Source organism: Electrona antarctica (genome assembly GCF_951216825.1).
Source record: "Electrona antarctica genome assembly, chromosome: 9".
Lineage (NCBI taxonomy): Eukaryota > Metazoa > Chordata > Actinopteri > Myctophiformes > Myctophidae > Electrona > Electrona antarctica.
Window position 1 is genome coordinate 3,028,007 of NC_136790.1, and position 25,305 is coordinate 3,053,311.

Here is a 25,305-nt window from a genome sequence, read left to right on the forward strand (position 1 = left end):
AGGTGAATGGGGGGGTATAAAATGTAAAGGGTGGTGGTAGTCTGGCTAGGAGGACGTTTCTGGTGACCTGGTGAATATGGCAGGTTAACTGAAATTGTTCTAGTTAGCATTTGTTTAGATAGGTCGATTAATGGGAATTCAAATTTAGCAGGTTTGGTCCTGGGGAAAACCTTCTCTTCCAAAGAATAGGTTAATTTGTCCTTATATGGAGATGTACACTTTGATTGTACTTTCTGTTTCATGTGATGATTTTTGTTTTCTGTTTAATATAATCAAACAATCAATCAATTATGCAAAATAATGTTAAGGGCAGTAAAACTGTTAATTGGAAAATAACGAGAAGCAAAGATTAATATGAGTTGATTTCTCTCCCTTCTTTTTTTGATTACTTTCTGTAAAATTTAACTCTTAAAAAAATGAATCAATAAAAGGCGTGCAAATGTCCTCCAAGTTGTTCCTCACAGTTTCTTCTTATGTAGTGAAATATTGTTCCTGGTGTTCTAAAATTATAAATAATATAAATATTATAGTAATGTAAATATTGTTCCCATGGTGTTCTTCAAATGGTAAATGGTGCATTTATATAGCGCCTTTATCCAAGGCGCTTTACATAGATTGTGCATCAATTCACACACACACCCATTCACACACCTTTACATAGATGCATTACACCCATTCACACACACATTCACACACCGCTGGCGGAGGAAACCTAGCCTGGCTAATAAGCCAGACTAATATCACACAACACTGTCGCGGTATATCAGTCTGGGCTGGCTCCACTTGGATTTCATTTCCCGGGGGGCGGGTTCAAACATTTTCTCTTTGACGCAATTGGTCAGAGCTACTGTCAGTCAAAAGTCTCAAGCATTGAACGTCACTGTACCAAAGCCCGCCCATATTGCATACCGTGTCCCGATTGGTCCGACCGGTTCTCGATTGTAGGAAAGAGGCGTGCTACTGAGCCTCGCCAGACCGAAATCCGCTGGTAGGCAACTTTTTTTGCCAACGGCTGATTCGGTCTGGTTTATTAACCAGGCTAGAGGAAACCATGCAAGGCACCAACCAGCACATCAGGAGAAATCAGGGGTTCAGAGTCTTGCTCAAGGACACTTCGACACTAACTCTGGGGGAGCCCACGGGGATTACAATTTAGGCATTTAGCAGACGCTCTTAATCCAGAGCGATTTACATTAAGCAAGAACAAAAAGCATGGCAATACATCACATACATAAAAAGTAGTTATCATGAAACATGCGTAAGCTAAGAACGTAACAATGGAATATCTATATAATTAAACTATACATATACTATACTATGCTATACATATACTATGAAGTGCTATGACTACATACAATGCAATTCTAGTGCTGTCTACATAACATGCTATAAGTCTGTATCAAATGCTAATCTAAGTCTATAAAAAGTGCTATCCAAGGGATTGTGGTATTTTATCATGAACATTAGTCAGGACAAATTATATGAAGATAAGTTGAAAGGTGGCGAAGTGGTCCTTTAAGGAACTGCTATAGTAAAGTCTTGCTCACTAAACAACACACACACACACACACATATATATATATATATATATATATATATATATATATATACACAAATATGGGCGTACGCCGGAATCACCGCAATTTTCGGCATTCATCATTCCAGCGTGAACTTTGGCGTGCGCCCGGCCAAATATCACGTCAGGTCGGGAGTTGCCGTAGGCTTTGTCCTCACCCGGTTTTCTGTCGTAGAAAAGCGGAGCAGCATTGACTGACCAGCCGACAGGCATCATTCTAAACATATGTATTCACTCCTAAAATGTTAATATAAAACTGTAGGTTATAAGTATACATGTAAAAAAAAAAAAAAGGAAAGGAAGGAATACATCAACGATGTGGCATATGAAATTGGTAGGAGATTTCCAACTGTACAAGCAATTAAAGTTGCACACTTAAAAACAATATAATGTAACCTGTGTCGTATAGATAGTGTAGAACAGTTTACAATGAAGGGTTAGACGTAGGACTAGTTAGGTTCGTCTACTGAGAAGCCAGCAGGGGAACTATGTATGGAGTAAGAGGTGGAATGGTGCTTAGGGAAAGGAGAAGCCAGGGGGAACTATGTATGGAGTAAGAGGTGGAATGGTGCTTAGGGAAAGGAGAAGCCAGGGGGAACTATGTATGGAGTAAGAGGTGGAATGGTGCTTAGGGAAAGGAGAAGCCAGGGGGAACTATGTATGGAGTAAGAGGTGTACCCTCTGAGGGGAGAGTAAAGAGAGAACTTCTATGCTATGTTTTTATTATCTTTCCAATGTGTGGTGATGTTGGGTAATGTGTGGTGGTGGTAATGTGTGGTAATGTGTGGTGGTGTTGGGTAATGTTACATGATAGAGAAGGTGGACCTAGTGGTGATGTTGGGTAATGTTACATGATAGAGAAGGTGGACCTACAACCCATTCTGGGGCGGTCTAAGGTAGTAGAGTAGAGTATAAAAATAGGTGTTGGAAGCGAGTGCAAGCTCTTCTTTCGCTCTCATTTTTACTTCTTGTGGATTTGACCTCTCATCTAGATGGACTATGGCTCAGATGGATGGATGACAGGTGATTGACAGGTGACAGGTGATTGACAGGTGATTTGGGGGTGAAAAGGGTGAAGGGTGGAGGTGGGCTGACTAGGAAGTTGTGTTATGGTCAACTGTTGATCGTGGCAAGATGATTATTGTTGACACAAAATGACAATACCAGTTGGTATATCTTAGATTAGGTTAATTTGTGGGAATTAAAATATAACGGGATGATATGGGAACACCTTCTCATTTAGCCATTTGAGTTCTTAATCCTTACATAAAGAAATGTATACTTTATACTTTATGTTTGGAATATATATTTTGCTTCAGGCAATTTTTTTTATTAATGTAATGACAATAATTGTGCGGATGATCCTCATGGACAATTTAAAATTGTAATTGTTAAATAAAGAGAAGTTAGATTAGTATCTTTTTCTTTTTGAATACTTTTTGTAAAACTTAACTTCTACACAAATAAAGAGCGTGTAAAGTTTGTCCAAGTCCTTTCTCTTCTTTTCTTCCTGGGTGGATTAATAAATACCATCCTTGGTGTCATTTAACGTGTGAGATCAGCCCCCGAGGTGAGTCTGAGTCATCTGTACCACGACACACATCTACTGATAGATCAGCCCCCGAGGTGAGTCTGAGTCATATCTGTACCACGACACACATCTACTGATAAATATAGATCAGCCCCCGAGGTGAGTCTGAGTCATATCTGTACCACGACACACATCTACTGATAAATATAGAGAACCAAAGTCCTGACGTCACTCGCTCGTCCCCTGGATTCCCCTGGTTCACGGAAGTAATTTCTCTATGGAGAATAACATGGGCTCATCTTAATATCGTCTACTATAAGCATTGTGGTCCACAAATAAACAAGCTGCCGCGGCGTTATTGTCAGGGAGGTGTCTCTGTATCGTTATATTGTCAGGGAGGTGTCTCTGTATCGTTATATTGTCAGGGAGGTGTCTCTGTATCGTTATATTGTCAGGGAGGTGTCTCTGTATCGTTATATTGTCAAGGAGGTGTCTCTGTATCGTTTACGACAGTCAGTCAGTCATATATGATAGTCTGTTTCTAGCGAAAATATAACAAATTCAGCAGCAGTAACAATAGCGTTTTCTCTCAGTCAGTTGATTCTTCATATCCATATGAGTGAAACGGCCAAGATGACATGTTTATTTTTCAAACACAGTTCTTATATGAGGCGATCTAAAATCCCCCTTATGGGGATTACAATGCAAATAAAAAGTACATGAACCCGTGGATTTACGGCCTCTACCGATATTGACGTCAGGCTTCGGTGCTCTATACACACCCCATATAAGGATAATCAGTACATCTACTGATAAATATATACACGCCCCATATAAGGATAATCAGTACATTGATGCAGAAAAATACAAGCAGTGTTTGATATGTGCTAGCTGTTCACGCTCATATGTTAGGAATGGCAGTGTAAGGTTTAGCTGGGTGACTACAGGGCAGTGTAAGGTTTAGCTGGGTGACTACAGGGCAGTGTAAGGTTTAGCTGGGTGACTACAGGGCAGTGTAAGGTTTAGCTGGGTGACTACAGGGCAGTGTAAGGTTTAGCTGGGTGACTACAGGGCAGTGTAAGGTTTAGCTGGGTGACTACAGGGCAGTGTAAGGTTTAGCTGGGTGACTACAGGGCAGTGTAAGGTTTAGCTGGGTGACTGCAGGGCAGTGTAAGGTTTAGCTGGGTGACTACAGGGCAGTGTAAGGTTTAGCTGGGTGACTACAGGGCAGTGTAAGGTTTAGCTGGGTGACTACAGGGCAGTGTAAGGTTTAGCTGGGTGACTACAGGGCAGTGTAAGGTTTAGCTGGGTGACTACAGGGCAGTGCAAGGTTTAGCTGGGTGACTACAGGGCAGTGTAAGGTTTAGCTGGGTGACTACAGGGCAGTGTAAGGTTTAGCTGGGTGACTACAGGGCAGTGTAAGGTTTAGCTGGGTGACTACAGGGCAGTGCAAGGTTTAGCTGGGTGACTACAGGGCAGTGCAAGGTTTAGCTGGGTGACTACAGGGCAGTGTAAGGTTTAGCTGGGTGACTACAGGGCAGTGTAAGGTTTAGCTGGGTGACTGCAGGGCAGTGTAAGGTTTAGCTGGGTGACTACAGGGCAGTGTAAGGTTTAGCTGGGTGACTACAGGGCAGTGTAAGGTTTAGCTGGGTGACTGCAGGGCAGTGTAAGGTTTAGCTGGGTGACTACAGGGCAGTGTAAGGTTTAGCTGGGTGACTGAAGGGCAGTCTAAGGTTTAGCTGGGTGACTACAGGGCAGTGTAAGGTTTAGCTGGGTGACTACAGGGCAGTGTAAGGTTTAGCTGGGTGACTACAGGGCAGTGTAAGGTTTAGCTGGGTGACTACAGGGCAGTGTAAGGTTTAGCTGGGTGACTGCAGGGCAGTGTAAGGTTTAGCTGGGTGACTACAGGGCAGTGTAAGGTTTAGCTGGGTGACTACAGGGCAGTGTAAGGTTTAGCTGGGTGACTACAGGGCAGTGTAAGGTTTAGCTGGGTGACTACAGGGCAGTGTAAGGTTTAGCTGGGTGACTGCAGGGCAGTGTAAGGTTTAGCTGGGTGACTACAGGGCAGTGTAAGGTTTAGCTGGGTGACTGAACGGATGAGAGATGTGTTTGGAATCAATTCCTGAACCGATTATATGTCAATGGTTCATAAATAGTGTTTGTTATGAGCTGGTCCAGCCGGCTCCATTCACTGCCGTCCAGGGAAATAATCTGCACATTGTCTGCACATCATGTACACTGCAGACAAATGTATACAGTAAGTTTAATATACTTGCCCACCTTTCCATCAAGTCAACCGTCTACACACTGCTTATTAGTTGGAATCACAATAACATTATTGTCCTACACATACACAACATATACAAGAGTCTTTGTTGGATGCACGTCCTCCATTGAAACATGGTGTCATGGTCACGTCCTGAGCCCCTCCGTTTGTCCATGAATTTCCTGTCTCTCCCAAGTCCTGCTCCTCTGACTCTGATTGCCCTGAGTGCCATCACCTGTGGGGACCAGCTGAGTGCCATCACCTGTGGGGACCAGCTGAGTGCCATCACCTGTGGGGACCAGCTGAGTGCCATCACCTGTGGGGACCAGCTGAGTGCCATCACCTGTGGGGACCAGCTGAGTGCCATCACCTGTGGGGACCAGCTGAGTGCCATCACCTGTGGGGACCAGCTGAGTGCCATCACCTGTGGGGACCAGCTGAGTGCCATCACCTGTGGGGACCAGCTGAGTGCCATCACCTGTGGGGACCAGCTGAGTGCCATCACCTGTGGGGACCAGCTGAGCCAGGTTGGGTGATGAGCTCCAGTGACTATTTAAACTCTGCCTTGTGGTTGTTCAGTGCTGGAGCTGAAGTTAGTGTCAGGTTTTATGGTCAGTGTATGTACTTCTGTTATCCTACATGTCATTTCCCAAGTAAAGTCAAGTTTATGTGATCTTCTTGTCCTGCCTTTGTTTGACTTTCCTGCACTTGGGTCCTAACACCTGCAAACCGTGACACATGGTGACTATAATATGATCTATAATATGTAGCCATACAGTATCTGACAGCTGTGTGTCGTACAGAGGCAGAATGTCTGCCTCTGTACGACACGTTTCTGCCACAGAAAAGTCTGCACACCTACAGTATATGACAACTGACGTAGATGGAGTGCAATGAGATACAAATATACAGGATTGGAATTTCATCAGTAAGTTAATATTATATTATATTATATTATTATATATTATAATAATGGTCTCAGTCAACATCACCCGTAAGAGGTTGACAGCTTCATTCCGCTCACAGCATGAATTAATGCACACCTTTAATCGTATTATAATATGTCACACCAATAGGAGGAGCACCAGCTCAACACACATTAATGTGACTACATTTGACTGAGGGATTTGCCATTGGATTTTTTGGAATGTCAAATTGACATATTGGTTGTTCAGTTTGGCCCACCAGTTTCGGAGATATGGCTTATAGAGTAATGTCTTGCAGAAAACAGCGAGTTGAGAAAACAGGCTTGAAAGGTTCACTTCTGTGGTCTCTAACATTACACCTAGCTACATGTTTGGGCATTTATTTCATATTTACATGTCGATTTCAGCTCTGACACTTATTTCAGATACTTATTCTGTCTGCCTGTGCTATTAACTCATTTTGGAGAGAAAAAATCTCCTCTGGTGAAAAGCTGTAATTTGCACGATGGCAGTCTCTCAGTCAAATCTGGTCACATTTGAATACACCAGTAAGACACCTGAGGGCGAGGGCGAGGTCACGTGCACTGGCCATATATGGAGCGTATCTTGAGTGTACAGGGTGGGATGAGGTCAGATCAAGATATGGAATGTCAGAACAGGTCAGCTCCATATATGGAGATCTAAGGGTGGCAGCGGGGGCAGTGTATTGAATGTACAGGGTTTGATGAGGGCCCAGGTATGGCCGGGCCTTAATTTTCGGGCCTGTTGAGAACTCTAGTTTGAACTCTAGTTCCGGCCAGACGACGGCACCGCTCGTCGGCAGTCTCCTCCGTGAGAGTGTGGAGGTCGTGTGGCTGTTACGAAGGCTCGCCACGTTGGGACCGACCTCGAGATTACATTACCTGAATACCCATATATGGGCAGATCAACACTGACATCATCATTTGGATCATCAGGTGGGGATAACGACTCATCACTCTGACAGCAGACTGAACAGCATAAAAAGAAGCTCTCGGCTTTCAACCCTCAGATGCCAACCCAACGCACACGGTATCTTCTTTCATCTGGAGAACGCTGCTCAAGGAACAGCATAATATGCATCCAAATGTTTTCGTGACTCACTAATGTCAGGAAGAATAGAGCCATATGTGTGATAGACCCTTTTATTGTACAACAAGACACTACTAGCCTACCATTGACTGCCCTTCTAACAAATTGTCCACAATTGTGCACATTGCTCGGCATATACAACAGCAGTCCAGCCCTTCAGTAGGTTGTTACGTTTTAGCCTTGTTGCTGTGGTTTTTATGTGAAGAGCCACAAAGTGACATGAAGCTGTTTTTCATCACTAAAACGTTATTACAGCCATTTCAATTTGATTAGGCTTTTACTATATTCCAGAGACATTTCAATATCTAGGCACCACACGAGGTTCTCCACACATTAACGTTCATTTTAACTAAGCAGCTTCATATTTTGTTGCTGTCTTCCATGATGAAAAGAGAGAACACAAATAATTCAGGTGAAATGTATGCCGGGCGAACTCCTTCAATGACATTAGAGATTCTATATGTCATTTCTCATTTGATGACACTTTTATCTTTACATTAGGTTTGCTGCACAGCCGAGTGTGGACATCAGTTTTAGGGCCGATTCATACTCCTATTTTAGAGCCGAATAAAAGGCTCTGTGTCTACAATGTGACGTCATTTGAGGTTCGGGCGGCGGGTACCGTCCTAAACTCGGCTCTTCGGTGCTACTGAAAATCATTTCGGCACTACAGCGGTAAAATAGGAGTATGAATCGGCCCTTACATATGAAGAGTTTCTGTATATCTATTTGGGGAAATAATCATTGCCCCCCAGTTTAGCATTCAGTATTTCTACAATATACAGGAACTACCTGAAGTACCCTTCATCATTCTGACAATTAGCATGAACTTAAATGACATACTACTTTATCTGTGTTAAAGCAAAAGGTTGTACGTGAACAGAGGCGCACACTGTACAAAGAGACTCGCCTCCTGCTGAGAAGAGAGCTCCAACAGAGCTGGAGAATCTTTTGATGTTTTATATTCAGACCCAATGGCAAAGAAACGTAGGGTAGATGGGAACATCATGTAATACATGTGTAATGTAATACATACATACTCTGAGATGGCAGTGAAGACCAAGCTTTTATGTGGTTAGATGGCCAGCACATTAGCTGGTTTTATGTGGTTAGATGGCCAGCACATTAGCTGGTTTTATGTGGTTAGATGGCCAGCACATTAGCTGGTTGAGCAACCGAGGCACTAGAGAAGTTATACTTATTGCGGTACATTCTATTCCCACTCACCACAGCTATTAAAACCCATTTTGGGCGGGAACCCCTTTTGGTGTTTTAAACATTATGTTATAATTTAGCTATTGAAAAATAGCAGATCTACAAGCTCATAGCGCGCCACCGAGTGGCGCGCTACGAGCTTGTAGGTCTGCTATTTTTGAAAAAACGTGAAAATATTTATTTCAGAAAACTGGAGGATTTAGAAGAATTTTGTTCAGGTCAGGCAAAGCAAAGCACCCATACCCAGGGTAAGTGGACTAAGCTCGAGATGCTTGTTTACAGCCAGACCCTGCTCATAGAACATTTCATGGTAGGGGTTCAATGCCTTGCTCAAGGGCACTTCAGCGGTGGTAATTTTAACGTGCCGGTCCGGGGATTCGAACTGGCGACCTTCCGATAACAAGACGTTCGGCCACCGCTGCCCCTAAAGGCCTAAATGGGTTACACAGCACGTGTGGGAAGGCTTGGTGAGACATCACCTGAACCCCATTAACCTTTCTGTACTGTACCCCTGTTAGATATAAGGTGGAGTGGAACCTTCACTAAGGCCTAATTTACTCTCTCAAGCCATACTATACGTATACAATCTTCGGATGTTACAGTCTGTTGAGAACGGAAAGTGGTCGTTTGCTCATCAGACCGGAAGTGTAGTCGCCCAATCGTGACGCAGTGTTCACAAAAATATATCTTAAAATATCTTTAAAATATACATTTTAGAATTTCCACTTTTTCTAAGCAGCAAGCCAGTTAGATTTTGACCACCGTAATTTGGTTTCCATAGGACTCATTTGCGTGTGGGAAATGTGGAAGTGGGAAATTAGGAAATGTACATGATTTTCGACTAATTTCCAGAGCTTCCGACGTACAAACGTACCATCGTACATAAAAATATAAAAATCACACCCGTGTGAAGTGAGGGGCTTTGTGTTAGAACAAAATAGCCTTTTTGCTCAGACACATTCTCCATTCTATGTCAATGGCATTTAATTTTTGTGTTAGGATAAAAATCTACACTATAGCTGAATATAGGAGGGGCTAGCGCCCCTCAAAACAAAATGTTGTAGGCCTACAACAAAATAATTTAGGCTTAAGTATGATTGCAAGAGTTTTGTTTCACATCATACCCTTTCATTACCTTTTGACTTGACTCCTGGAAGAAAAAGACAAATAAAAGCACTTTGTTGCACCATCCCTGCTGTAGCAGTCCCCAAGGCCGGGGTCGTGGGCGGCGGGGTGTGACCTTCAGAGGAGCCGCGGGGTCATCTCAGGCCCCTTGGTCCTGCGACGTGGGTTAATTATGCAGCTCACAGGCAGGGAATGATAACAAATATCGATGTGCTTTGAATGTCAATGTGTGCAGGGCAGGGTGTTTATCAGCATAAAGGGGAAGGTGTTTATGACCACAGTGGCCAACAGGGAAATTGAATGGCGATTGTTTTTCTTTATCCGTTTTTTAAAATACTTCTCCATGCCTTTCTAGCAAATAGACTGAGATTATTTATGGCATGACATGCGATGCATGTACCTGAATAGAGAATAAAGCCCATGAAGTATTTATATTCCATTTGGTTGAGCAAGGCACCTAAATGATGTGCTCACTGGAGCTGCACAGTGGCTATAGTGATAGGGAGCATGTCTTTTGCCTTTGGCCTTTAATACATACGGTAACAGTAGGTGTGTTACTGAATAAAGAAATCACACCTGTGTGAAATGAGGGGCGCTCTTGTTATCGTACATCAATTCATGTTATCATTTAACCATGATACAATGTTTAAAAAAAACCATTCAATAATATCGTCCGGACAAGATAATTATTATCTCGTCCGGACAAGATAATATCTCGTCGGGACAAGATATTATCTCGTCCGGACAAGATCATTTATTTTTCTTACCATGACGTAATTTCTCCGTTCATTGTCAATGGTAAATATTGAGACGTTTGTGGGGACAAAAGCTGTATATAGGAGGGGCTAACTCCCCTCAAAAATCACACCCGTGTGAAGTGAGGGGCGCTCTTGTCATCATACATCATCTCATTCTGCCCAATCACAATTTGCGTCCTCACTTTTGTCTTCAATGTTTGTGTTTACACAAACCCTCAAAGCTGGACATAGGAGGGGCTGGCACCCTCAAAAAGAGCATAGCCTCCTTTATTGTGTAACTAGCTGGATTCAAACCCAGGACTCGGGAATGGGAAACAAAAATCTAATGTTCAGCACTTCAGCCAAAGGGGAATCCCCCTAGAGGCCTAGATCTTAGGCTGCTATTTGCTCGACAAAGCATTGCATAAGTAAATGCAAGGCTATTAGGCTAAAGTGTGAAATTGAATTTGCTATGGCTTTTTCTTTTTTTTTGCCTCTGACATGGGAGATTCCCTCGAGATTACCCTCGCAACCCTCGACCTTTTCACGCTGCTACCTTGTGCACAAGTCGCTATGGTGATAAGGGCATCGAAATGGATTCCAATTACCCTCCAACAGCCAACACCAACCAGCCAGTCAGGAGGTCAACGAATCCCTCACCATTAACCCAGGGATGACAGGATTGGTCTTTAAATGTTGGAAGTATGTAACTATACATACCCTCCACTGTGTCCCTATTCTGCGCCACCGCCAGAGTCTCACGCACTGAGCCACCTCTTGCCACACCTCAGCAGAAGTTCTTAGCCGCCGAGCAGAATCCGCCCACGACATCCATCCAGTGCATACAGATCCACTACCACTATGAACTGTTACCTCCCACTGCACTGACTGAGATTTCACCTGTTCAGCTTAGTTTTACACTTTGTATTTGTACATTATTTTATTCCACCTGTTTTTTTTTTTTACATTTTTTGATTCATTATGGTCTTACGCTCTGTTGTTTCAGCGTGACCTCGCCCTTAGGCTGTGGGTGAGCAAGAAAGAAAGAAAGAAAGTTGGGGGGGAGAGAGAGAGAGAGAGAGGGAGAGAGAGAGAGGGAGAGGGAGAGAGAGGGAGAGGGAGAGAGGGAGGGAGGGAGAGGGAGAGAGGGAGGGAGAGGGAGAGAGAGGGAGAGGGAGAGAGGGAGGGAGAGGGAGAGAGGGAGGGAGGGAGAGGGAGAGGGAGAGGGAGAGGGAGAGAGGGAGAGGGAGAATAATAATGAGCCAGGAACAACAAGGACCTGGCGGTTCAATGAGTGCAGATGATGAATGACCGCGGGGAGGGAGGAGAGGACCGGAGTGGGGGGGGGGGGGAGGGAGGAGTGGGGGGGGGGGGGGGGGGGGGAGGAGAGGACCGGAGTGGGGAGGGAGGAGGGAGGAGTGGAGGTACAGTCATTTTTTACTCTGCTGTCACAAAAATGTATTTTTAATGAATCTGCACCTCTGACTCCTCTGCAGAGGCGTCCTTAAGGCCAACATGACCCCAATACTGTACAGGAAGTAATCAGGCTGAACGAAGCCACTTAAGCTACCGATACTCTGATAACCTTCAGAACCTTGACCAAAAATGCTTGAGTGTAAATAATGTAAGTGCACCTTGAGTTACTAGTACTACTACTAGTGTTTATTTTTTATTGTATTTTTAAGGGTAGACCACTCCCCTAGTATTTCTTTTGTTAATGTAAAAAGACATGAAAGAAGACATGTGTCTTCAAACAGAGACAGTCTTACCCATTGATTTCACTTACAATTCAATATGCAGACAAATGCACATTATTATTCAAACCAACTTGTCCATCGTAAAGTAAAACTCAAAGGGATTATGATACTGTTACGATTTTGTGTGTGTGCAATCGATGCCAATGCAGCCCTCCAAGACTTTTAAGAGTTTTAAGGGTTCACCTCAGAGCTGCTAACAGCTCCCTGCTGCCAACGAAAAATGTTACCGGTGTTCCATCCCAGTTTTCGCTGTGGGTGTCATTTTGGCACAGAGCCAGTGCAGGGCAGGAAAAAAGGTCTGTAAAGGGGCTGAGATAGACAACAAATGGCATTGTTTATGAAGGCATCTCATTGTGGTGGGCTGTCTCTACGAGGCTCCTCTGTCTTCATTGTTTATGAAGGCATCTCATTGTGGTGGGCTGTCTCTACGAGGCTCCTCTGTCTTCATTGTTTATGAAGGCATCTCATTGTGGTGGGCTGTCTCTACGAGGCTCCTCTGTTTATGAAGGCATCTCATTGTGGTGGGCTGTCTCTACGAGGCTCCTCTGTCTTCCTGACCAGTCGTAATCATTGGACTTGATAGAGCTGTCCTCCGACACCAACATCAGTGAGCGGTTGTTCTTGTTCCTGTCATGGTCTGTGGCACAGGTCTGGTTGTCACTGCCAGGGGACAGAAAGGTATACTCTATGAGGGTTCTATTCCAATAAAGTAACTACACATTCATTGTCACTGCCAGGGGACAGAAAGGTATACTCTATGAGGGTTCTATTCCAACAAAGTAACTACACATTCATTATGAAAAATGTAATGTTAACATGAAAAGCATCATTTTCTGTTTTCTGTTCTGAGCATTTCGTTTGGTCTGGATGATGAAATAAAAATCACACCCGTGTGAACTGAGTGGTGTAAGGTTTTATATAGCATGATCAGCTGTGGTCTGACGTAATGTCTAACGTAATGAAATAAGGTAAGGTATTATGTAGCCTGATCAGCTCTGATCTGACGTAATGAAATCACACCTGGATGTGATTTCACAACTGGCTTTTTTTGTGCAGAGAAAATGACCACGGTTGCTACGGTCATCCAGTTCACCCGGGTGTGATTTAATTACATCAGAAATTATTTTGAACATAGCAACCATGGTCATTTTTTTATGCACACAAAAGCCAGTTGTAGGAGTGGTTTACACCACTCAAAAAAGTGGAACTATTGCACTGTTTAAGAAGAGGTTTAAATATACTTTTCTTATGAGCTACAGACAATTTAGGCATTTAGCAGACGCTCTTAATCCAGCGCGATTTACATTAAGCAAGAACAAAAAGCATGGCAATACATCACATACATAAAAAAGTAGTTGTCATGAATCATACGTAAGCTAAGAACGTAACATTGGAATATCTATATAATGAAACTATGCATGTATACTTTATAGTGCTATGTCTACATACAATGCTATAAGTCTACATAAAATGCTATAAGTCTACATAAAATACTATCTAAGTCTACATAAAATGCTATCCAAGTTACATAAGTTGGGCCTTTGCATACGCCTGTAAGGTCGTCAGGGCTAGGGCAAGTGCTACGGGCCATGATGGAGTCTGAAGAGGTGGGTTTTCAGACTACAGCGGAAGATTGGGAGTGAGGCTGCAGTTCTGATTGTGATGGGAAGTGCATTCCATAGTTTTGGAGCCAGAAGGGAGAAGAGTTTGGGACGTGTGGAGCGTTGTCCCGGGGTTTTTAGTGAAGATACTTCCAGCTTCCCTGCGTTGGCTGATCTGAGTGCGTACAGAGAAGAAGAACCATGGCCTGGGGGGTGGGGGTGGGGGGGGGGGGGCTGAGGGTACATTATGATTATGGTTCCACTTAGTGCTAAAATAAATAGACAAATAGATATATAAATGGAACCTTGACATATGAAAGTTTATTTTTAAATTGTATAAATAGGGGTAGGCGGTGGTGTGCTGTGGATTTTTAACTAGTAGGGCTGTGTGCATAAAGATCATTTGAATTGCATGTGGGGGGGGTGCGACGGTGCGACGGTGCGTGCGGTGTCTGAACTACCAGGGGCGGCGCCCTGGACAGCCCTACCGCCAGCTCACCACTGGGGGTAGGACCAGATAGATGAGCTTAGGCTTCATTCCTACTCCTTTTCGAACAATTGTACTATATTTGGTGTTTTTTGCTTTTGTTTTAACTTTTTTTCTTTTAATGTATTATTGTACTATATTTTGTGTTTTTTGCTTTTGTTTTAACTTTTTTTCTTTTAATGTATTATTGTACTATATTTTGTATTTTTTGCCTTTTTAGTTTTATTTAAAGGGGTTCGAAATTAAATGAATAGAGAACACTGGATTCTTTGAAGACCAAACAAACCACAATATGCCTCAAATGGTCAACAGTAATAGTATAGTGACTGGTGAGTCATAGTCAATAACATGCCAGACCAGCGATATGGTCCTTTACAGACACATTAAAACATGCCAGACCAGCGATATGGTCCTTTACAGACACATTAAAACATGCCAGACCAGCGATATGGTCCTTTACAGACACATTAAAACATGCCAGACCAGCGATATGGTCCTTTACAGACACATTAAAACATGCCAGACCAGCGATATGGTCCTTTACAGACACATTAAAACATGCCAGACCAGCGATATGGTCCTTTACAGACACATTAAAACATGCCAGACCAGCGATATGGTCCTTTACAGACACATTAAAACATGCCAGACCAGCGATATGGTCCTTTACAGACACATTAAAACATACCAGACCAGCGATATGGTCCTTTACAGACACATTAAAACATGCCAGACCAGCGATATGGTCCTTTACAGACACATTAAAACATGCCAGACCAGCGATATGGTCCTTTACAGACACATTAAAACATACCAGACCAGCGATATGGTCCTTTACAGACACATTAAAACATGCCAGACCAGCGATATGGTCCTTTACAGACACATTAAAACATGCCAGACCAGCGATATGGTCCTTTACAGACACATTAAAACATAACAGACCAGCGATATGGTCCTTTACAGACACATTAAAACATGCCAGACCAGCGATATGGTCCTTTACAGACACATTAAAACATGCCAGACCAGCGATATGGTCCTTTACAGACACATTAAAACATGCCAGACCAGCGATATGGTCCTTTACAGACACATTAAAACATGCCAGACCAGCGATATGGTCCTTTACAGACACATTAAAACATGCCAGACCAGCGATATGGTCCTTTACAGACACATTAAAACATGCCAGACCAGCGATATGGTCCTTTACAGACACATTAAAACATGCCAGACCAGCGATATGGTCCTTTACAGACACATTAAAACATGCCAGACCAGCGATATGGTCCTTTACAGACACATTAAAACATGCCAGACCAGCGATATGGTCCTTTACAGACACATTAAAACATGCCAGACCAGCGATATGGTCCTTTACAGACACATTAAAACATGCCAGACCAGCGATATGGTCCTTTACAGACACATTAAAACATGCCAGACCAGCGATATGGTTCTTTACAGACACATTAAAACATGCCAGACCAGCGATATGGTCCTTTACAGACACATTAAAACATGCCAGACCAGCGATATGGTCCTTTACAGACACATTAAAACATGCCAGACCAGCGATATGGTCCTTTACAGACACATTAAAACATGCCAGACCAGCGATATGGTTCTTTACAGACACATTAAAACATGCCAGACCAGCGATATGGTCCTTTACAGACACATTAAAACATGCCAGACCAGCGATATGGTCCTTTACAGACACATTAAAACATGCCAGACCAGCGATATGGTCCTTTACAGACACATTAAAACATGCCAGACCAGCGATATGGTCCTTTACAGACACATTAAAACATGCCAGACCAGCGATATGGTCCTTTACAGACACATTAAAACATGCCAGACCAGCGATATGGTCCTTTACAGACACATTAAAACATGCCAGACCAGCGATATGGTCCTTTACAGACACATTAAAACATGCCAGACCAGCGATATGGTCCTTTACAGACACATTAAAACATGCCAGACCAGCGATATGGTCCTTTACAGACACATTAAAACATGCCAGACCAGCGATATGGTCCTTTACAGACACATTAAAACATGCCAGACCAGCGATATGGTCCTTTACAGACACATTAAAACATGCCAGACCAGCGATATGGTCCTTTACAGACACATTAAAACATGCCAGACCAGCGATATGGTCCTTTACAGACACATTAAAACATGCCAGACCAGCGATATGGTCCTTTACAGACACATTAAAACATGCCAGACCAGCGATATGGTCCTTTACAGACACATTAAAACATGCCAGACCAGCGATATGGTCCTTTACAGACACATTAAAACATACCAGACCAGCGATATGGTTCTTTACAGACACATTAAAACATGCCAGACCAGCGATATGGTTCTTTACAGACACATTAAAACATGCCAGACCAGCGATATGGTCCTTTACAGACACATTAAAACATGCCAGACCAGCGATATGGTCCTTTACAGACACATTAAAACATGCCAGACCAGCGATATGGTCCTTTACAGACACATTAAAACATGCCAGACCAGCGTTATGGTCCTTTACAGACACATTAAAACATGCCAGACCAGCGATATGGTCCTTTACAGACACATTAAAACATGCCAGACCAGCGATATGGTCCTTTACAGACACATTAAAACATGCCAGACCAGCGATATGGTTCTTTACAGACACATTAAAACATACCAGACCAGCGATATGGTCCTTTACAGACACATTAAAACATACCAGACCAGCGATATTGTCCTTTACAGACACATTAAAACATGCCAGACCAGCGATATGGTCCTTTACAGACACATTAAAACATGCCAGACCAGCGATATGGTCCTTTACAGACACATTAAAACATGCCAGACCAGCGATATGGTCCTTTACAGACACATTAAAACATGCCAGACCAGCGATATGGTCCTTTACAGACACATTAAAACATGCCAGACCAGCGATATGGTCCTTTACAGACACATTAAAACATGCCAGACCAGCGATATGGTCCTTTACAGACACATTAAAACATGCCAGACCAGCGATATGGTCCTTTACAGACACATTAAAACATGCCAGCCAAGCGATATGGTCCTTTACAGACACATTCAAGTATAAGGATCTGTTCATTTATTTATTTTGCTTTGCATTTTAATTTTGAGGAAATACCTGTCTTGGTTTTCCTTAGTCACGGTGCTGTCTTCATAGATTTTCAACATAGTTTCTGTACGGTCATCAAGATGCTCTTTAGGTTCTTGAAACCTATAGCAAAAACATTCACAGATGTGCTAAGATTATTGAATTCCCCAAAGTGTAATGAAGGTAGGTAGGTTTGTTTCTACAGCTCTTGTTCAACTCTTCATTCATTCCTTTATTTATTTTCCCTGAAATGTATTGAGGGTAGTGCCCTCCTTTTCAATGATTCCGAGATTACAGAACACAGGGCGGCTGTGGCTCAGGAGGTAGAGCAGGTCGTCCAATGATCCATGGGTCGGCGGTTCGAATCCCGGCTCCTCCTGTCTACATGTCGAAGTGTCCTTGGGCAAGACACTGAACCCCAAATTGCTCCCGATGTGCTGGTTGGTACCTTGCATGGCTTCCGCCGCAATCGGTGTATGAATGTGTGTGTGAATGGGTGAATGTAATGCACAATCTATGTAAAGCGCCTTGGATAAAGGCGCTATATAAATGCACCATTTACCATTTATTTACCATTTACAGAAGGCATAATAATAATAATAATAATAATAATAATATTGAAATAAGAACAGCAGGATAAAACAAGTTATGTATTGAAATAGAAAATAGGACCAGTTTAGGAAAAGCAAGACACTAAGGTTTTCTGAGTGTCAATCAAAATGTAAATAGGTTTTTGTAACTGTAACCACGAGACCCACATATTTGTTTTGGACCAGCAGGGCCGGCGTAATATATATTTTAATAACAGACGCCATCATAAGGAGCACAAAGATATGCTGTCATCAACAGCTTGTATGTGTACAATATGCACATGCCAGACACCTGACACATTGCATAATTTGCCATGTTGTACAAATGGTTTTCTATGCTCTACGCTTCCTCAAGTGAGTTTGTTCCTGATTTGAGTAATTTATCTGCCAACAATCCCGCAGCAATTGAAGTAGCCTCAGTAAAAAGCATTTGGGTCAGAACCACTCCATTTGGGTCAGAACCACTCCATTTGGGTCAGAACCACTCCATTTCGGTCAGATATGCTCGACTCCCCTTGAAACACTTGTATTGCAGACTTGTTGCTGTCAGACTACTGAACAGACAAAAAATCACACCTTTGTGAAGTAAGTGGTGCAACTCCGTGTGGGGGTCCCCGGGGGGGGGGGGGGGTTCCAGACCCACAGGAACGCACCCAGGGTGCCGGCCCGATTCCGGCGAGCCGCCCCGCGTCCGAAACGGTTGAGAAATGACAGAGTTACCGTGTGGGGGTCCCTCTAATGTACTGTACTGTACACTGTACTGTACTGTACTGGCACACCCAAAATCACCATATATACAGTTAATATGTGCGTGTGTGTTTGTGTGTGTGTTAGGTTGCGCACAGGTGGTGAAAAACAACCATGCTGTTTTCGTGCTCAGACGCACCCAGCCAGCCAACCACCCACCCACCCACCCACACGTCACTTAAGGAAGTGGTTGCACCACTTAAAAAGACACTAAAACATGATCTACCTGCCTTCAGCCTCCTAGACATAGGAACACAATGGAAATGAAGTCCCCGGGACCTTGTTGTGTTAGCTAAGCTTTAAGCCCAAATGTCTTACCTTGTGCTGTTTACATTTCTGTCTAATTAAGTATTCAATCAATCAATAATGAGGATTGAGTTTGGACTGGAGCGCAATGGGGTAACAATATATAGAATCTGAATTTGGCTTCATTTAATATTCATATTAGTCAAAATGAGGTTCAGAGCTTCATTACTCTCACAGCGTGACATGTATTAATGAACCCCTTCCTTTGATCATATTACAGTATTCCATACAGAAGGAAAAGAGCATCAAGCCCAACTCAGAGGAATCTGTTTTTCTTCTTTAAGGACAAACCTGTTTGTCGGTTTATGCAAAATCAAATAGTTTTATTTAACTATGGCTTTTATTTCTCATCATTCAACTTCATCATTAGGCTGACTGACAACATTTCAAAGCAGCTTGTTCAAGACAAATCACACCCGTGTGAACTGAGTGGTATACCTTTTTGTTATAGTTACTGTACTGTAATGTACTGTACTGTGCGCTGTACTGTAACGGTCGAGAAATCACAAAGTTACCGTGTGGGGGTCCCCGGAACATCCAGACCCACAGGAACGCACCGGCGAGCCGCCCCGCGTCCGAAACGGTCGAGAAATGACAGAGTTACTGTGTGGGGGTCCCTATACTGTACTGTAGCCTACTGTCACACCTGAAATCACGTAATGGCTGCTAAAAACTCAGCTTCCCATCATGCACCTGTGCAGTGTGAAGCTCAACAGCGACACTTTGTCACCTGTTGGTACTCTAAACACACAGACATATGGACAAAGGGACACATTGCTGTTCCTTGGAGTGGCTGCACCACTCAACTATGGGCCTAAAGGAGCATGTCTTTGCCCTAATAGGAGTTCAATGCTATCTAAAGTTATAGGGGCCTTTCGTCTGGAGAATAAACATCCAAATGTTTTTATGACTCTCACTGTGAATGTCAAGAGGAACAACAGAGCCATAAAATGTGTGATATTATTATAGTACTTGTCTCTCCAGGCAATGGGATGTAGTGAGGAGTCCAATGGGCTCTGGCTCATATGACAAACGTCGATCGGATTTGGCACAAAGCACTTCCATTCCAATGCAAAACCAGGGATCTGGTCAGGCATATTTCACTTGATGATTATAATAATGGCTATATTAAGCTTTGGTAGCCTATGAGTGGCACAGTCAGTTGAACACGTTTTTCTCCAGTATATCAAACAATAAGAGCTGAGCTGAGCTTTTTGAGATAAGGGGAGGGAGGGAGAGGTGGAGAGAGGGGGATAGATAGAGGCAGGAGAGAGAGAGAGCAGGGGGGGATGTGAGGGCCGCATAGCGTGGAATCCGTGGATGTCCTTGAGGGAGTTCTAGGGGGTCCCCAGCTAAATGATAGTTAGGAACCAAATGGACCCTTATGGGTCTGTAACTCAGAGTGTACAAATGGAACCAAATGTACCCATTTGTACACTCAGAGTTAAATTAACATTGATTTTACAATATACATTGAGGTCCCAGAGATAGAAATGCCATTAAATAGGGGACCGTAGCCTAATTGAGTTCAAACTGCATGGGGGGTCCTTGAAATTAAATGGGTTGTGAATCACTGCTAGAGCCGTAAAAATCTTCTCTTATGGGTCCCTGGCATATATTTTCAAATGGGGGTCTGTGGGCTAATAAATGTAAATTTGGGGGTCCTTGACATGAAAAGGTTTGAGAACCTCTGCCATACAGAACCTGGGCTCTAGACGTTCCTTGACCTTGGCGATGGACAGGATGTAGGGGCCAATCTGTCTGGCGATGGTGGTCAAACAGGAGTTCTCCTGCTTCAGTTGCAGCAGGTCGTGAAGCTGGGCTGAGGACGACAAAAGCAAAACAAAGTATATTGTGGTGAAAGAAAACGCTGAAAGAGATCAAATTAGTCGGGGATTAACCACATGAACCACAGCGTCCATATTTCTGGGCATGCAATAATCCAATATTAGGCCAGTTAGTATACAGTTGAAACCGGGGGTTGGGCGGTTGTGGCTCAGGAGGTAGAGCAGGTCGTCCAATGATCCCTGGGTCGGCGGTTCGAATCCCGGCTCCTCCTCCTGTCCACATGTCGATGTGTCCTTGGGCAAGACACTGAACCCTACATTGCCTCCAATGAGTTGGTCGGTGTGAGCTTGCCACCATTGGTGTGTGGATGTGAGAAGTGAGGACGCTGGCGTTGACTGTTCGCCGCTTCACCTCCCAATGTATGAATGAATGAACCATTGTAAAGCGCTTTGAGCACTTGGAAAGGCGCTATAAAAATGCAATTCATTATTATTAAACCTAAAATCTTTGTTAGAAAATATTTTTCAATGGATTCTGTTACTATTGGGTATATGCTAAATAACATACAAAAAACAAACTAAATGTTTTAGGAACATGTATAAGTTCTGGAAAGGCATACTTTTCAAGCTCCTGTTTTTACCAAGTGCACAATTGTTATGATTTTTGACCAAATTCCCTCCCAGCTTGTTACATGTGCCAGTGGAATGGCTGTGGAAGAGTGTAACACAGCTAGTGAAAATAGCATGTGTCGTGTGAGCTTGTAGATCTGCTATTTTCACTATTGATGTACAGCAATGTATATACAGTAGGGTTTAATTCAACACTATGTTGTTTGGGGTATCATAGATAAAGAAAGGCGATGACTCGCCCACGCTGCTGGCCAATGGAGAGCGACGTCGCTACGTGGCGGCCATCTTACAGCTCGCTCACTCATAACATTGTGTCTATGGGGAATGTACTTTTTAAATAACCATAACTTGCTCAATTTTCAACCGTTTTTCAAACGGTTTGGTTTGTTATAAACGTCAGCATAACGTCAGCATAATTATATGCTTTTATATGACGTTCATGTAAAAAATAGCAGATACGCATCCTGATTCATAGTCACATTGATAACGTTTGTAATAAACCAACCCGTTTGTAAATCCGTCAGGATTTGAGCGAGTTGTGAGCATTTTTGTTTGAGCTGCCATAGAACATACTGTACTGTAGCGCCCCATAAAGATGGCTGCCGGGTGAACTACGTCGGAGACTCCGCCTTGAGCCATCTAGTCTTTATATATGTCTATGGTATCATCAGTGGCCACTTTGGATTACTTTCATTACCCAAGAGTCTTTGCAAGCATGTATGGCAAGGACCTAATGCAATTGGCCAGTCTTTGCTTTGACTGGTAGTTCTGCCTTGGCAAATGCCGGGTTGATCAACCCATTGTCTCTTTATACATATAGTAATAGTCAAGCCCCTGAGTCTATATATTTATAGAAGGATGATTGTTATTGCTATGTCAATTTGTGGGACATGCTATATATAAGTTGTTAAAAAGTGACATAGTGCTGCTTTCAGTGGAAGACTCACCTTCGTAGATCTCCTGCTCATTGGTGACCCTCTGAAACGTATCATTGGTGACCCTCTGAAACGTATCATTGGTGACCCTCTGAAACGTATCATCCCAGATCTACAAAAAAATAATGCTTTTACTGTATACTACAGCAGAGGTTCCCAAACGTTTCAGGTATTTTCTTAGATTTGTTGCTTTCTTAAGGCCTATTCATAGTCCAGTTTGAGTTTCGGTGAAGAGGTGACCACCGGAAACTACGACATGACGTCACGCCGCGGTGGTCACCGGCGCTCATTACAACACATCTCTCTGTTTTTACTAACCACCATTTCGGTGGTCACCTCTTCGTGTCACCTCCTCGTGTCACATCCTCCTGTGTGTGTGTGTGTGTGTGTGCGCGTGCATTTCCTAATTTATAATACTGTATATGTCAGAGTCGCACCCTGAAAATAGATTAAAATAAGCTCACAATGCGTCACATGGCGTGTTGTGAGCTTCAGCTTAAATATTTGGCACACTGGTGCGTGTGTGTGCAACTGTGCATGTGTGTGTGTGTGTGTGTGTGTGTGTGTGCGTGTGTCTCACACTGTCGATTTTAGGGGTCCCATTGTTTATAGAAAAATCACACCCGTGTGAACTGAGTGGTGCAACTACACATTTATTGTTATAGTTACTGTACCATAGCAACCATGCTCGTTTTTTTGGTTGCTAACCATAGCAACCATGCTCGTTTTTTTGGTACGAACAAACACGGGTACACGGGTACAAAGCCAGTTGTTGGAGTGGTTTGCACCACTCAAAAACCTGTCGTCATTTTTAGGGTGAGCAGGAGACTCAAGAGCAATTTTCTGCCTTGTCAAAACCATTCAGAATATCAAGGTTTCCCATATAAAATGTCCTTCTTCTTGAAGGGCATACCTCCTCAAACATTGCCCTCATTGTTTCAACGGCAGAATACTGGCTGGCTATCTGGCGGTCGATGTGAAGAGACCTGTCCAGGACCTCTCCCATGGTGTCTGTGTTGATGATGGAGTGATGTTTGGTTAGGTCTCTGTGTAACTCCTGAACCTGGTCCTTCAGGAGCTGGATTTCTGTCTGGAGAGTCTGAGGCCACATGCCGTCGCACGCACGCACGCACGCACGCACGCACGCACGCACGCACGCACGCACGCACGCCACATTAAATGGGACACACAGACAGACAGACAGACAGACAGACAGACAGACAGACAGACAGACAGACAGACAGAGGGATAGAGATACGGAGATACACATATATTTTTTTAAATATTTGGTTCTGGATAAACGCTGCATTCCAACCAATTTCCCAACCAATCACTGCACTGCAAGCCGGCCGCACCACATACATTTCAAATAACACTTACCGTGTATGCGTTCTCATAGTTGCGGCAGTGTTCCGTGAACGGGGTTTCACTTCCTTCAGCGAGGAGGACCTTCATGGTGCACGCGTAGCGGTGAGAGGCGGGCCGTCGGCCTAGAGCCGCCGAGCCCAGTGACATATCATTCAGGGAGGGCGAGCGGCACCACATGGAGAGGGACGACTGAAGCATGATTTAGAAAGAGAGACGTTGTTGAAACTAAAAATAAATCACACCCGTGTGAAGTGAGGGCCGCTCTTGTCATCTCACAACATCAGTTACATCATAATGTTTGCTTAAGCATTTCTTACATTTCTCTTTATTGTCTATGGCGTTTTCTTAACCCATTTTGACCTGAGATCAGATTCTAAAAATGTCTTCTACATCCTGACAGTTTTCTGAAAAAGCTATGTTTCTATGTCAGTGGTTCTTCGATTTTTCAAAAATAGAAGACCTACAAGCTATGAGCTTGTAGATCTGCTATTTTTCAATAGCTAAAGCATAGCATAATGCTAACACCAAAAGGGGTTCCCGCCCAAAAAGCATTGTTGAAAAACAAACATTAAAGCTGTATATAGGAGGGGCTAGCGCCCCTCAAAAACCTTGGTGTAGTCATGGACTCTTCACCCTTTTTGCAAAAAAAGAAAATATTTTAATGACGTTTAGAAGATTTAGAACACTTTCCTGGGGTCTTTATGCGTGTAATATGTGGTTTTAGATATTTTAGATTTTAGCAGTGAGCCCAGTGTCTCTGATGTCATGGACACTGGGCCCACTTACTTCCTGGACTACATGTTGTCTCAGTAAGACAGCCCTCCCCCTATCCACAAGGAGGAGCAGTGCACCCAAAGCATTATGGGATTTGTAGTCCAGGAAGGAAGTGAGCCCAGTGAGCCCAGACAAAAAGGGTGAAGTGACAATCAGTCAGCCTACTAACACCTCAAAAAACATATCATGGATTATAGGACTGTCTAGCAGGATTTAGACATTCACCTTCAGTAGAATTGACTACTGTAAAACAGTGTCACCCTCGCCCTGGCATGGCTGAGGTTTAACCCATTTTGGGCGGGAACCCCTTTTGGTGTTTTAAACAATATGTTATAATTTAGCTATTGAAAAATAGCAGATCTACTAGATCTGCTATTTTTGAAAAATCGTGACATTTAAAATTTTGAGGTCAGGCCCTCCCGCATGGTGTCTGGCGTTTCTGCTCATCAATGCACAGATGGGGGTTTGGCTCATATTGTGACCTGTGAGTGTGGTGCAGAGGAACAAACTACCATGTCAGCCTAGAGAATGCATGGTATGCTGTCTATATGGATGATGATATGGTGACGTTGCCATATCTGCTGGAGGTGTGCCCAGAAATACAAAGAAGAAATCAAGTCTGGGGGGCCACACATAGACCCCTGGGGGGCCACACATAGACCCCTGGGGGGCCACACATAGACCCCTGGGGG

The 25,305-nt window shown here is 43.4% G+C and overlaps 1 protein-coding gene across 1 annotated transcript in view; it reads right to left on the reverse strand.

Moving 5' to 3' along the window:
• Positions 1 to 12,743: 12,743 nt before the first annotated feature.
• The window catches only part of rnf207a (ring finger protein 207a), a gene marked incomplete at both ends in the record, with an annotated part of 33,465 nt that continues 20,903 nt past the window's right edge, over positions 12,744 to 25,305 (reverse strand). Inside the window, 6 exon segments of the mRNA XM_079509720.1 lie at positions 12,744 to 12,903; positions 17,507 to 17,599; positions 20,824 to 20,941; positions 22,484 to 22,583; positions 23,385 to 23,570; positions 23,852 to 24,028. Coding sequence (XP_079365846.1) covers positions 12,744 to 12,903; positions 17,507 to 17,599; positions 20,824 to 20,941; positions 22,484 to 22,583; positions 23,385 to 23,570; positions 23,852 to 24,028 — 834 coding nt within the window.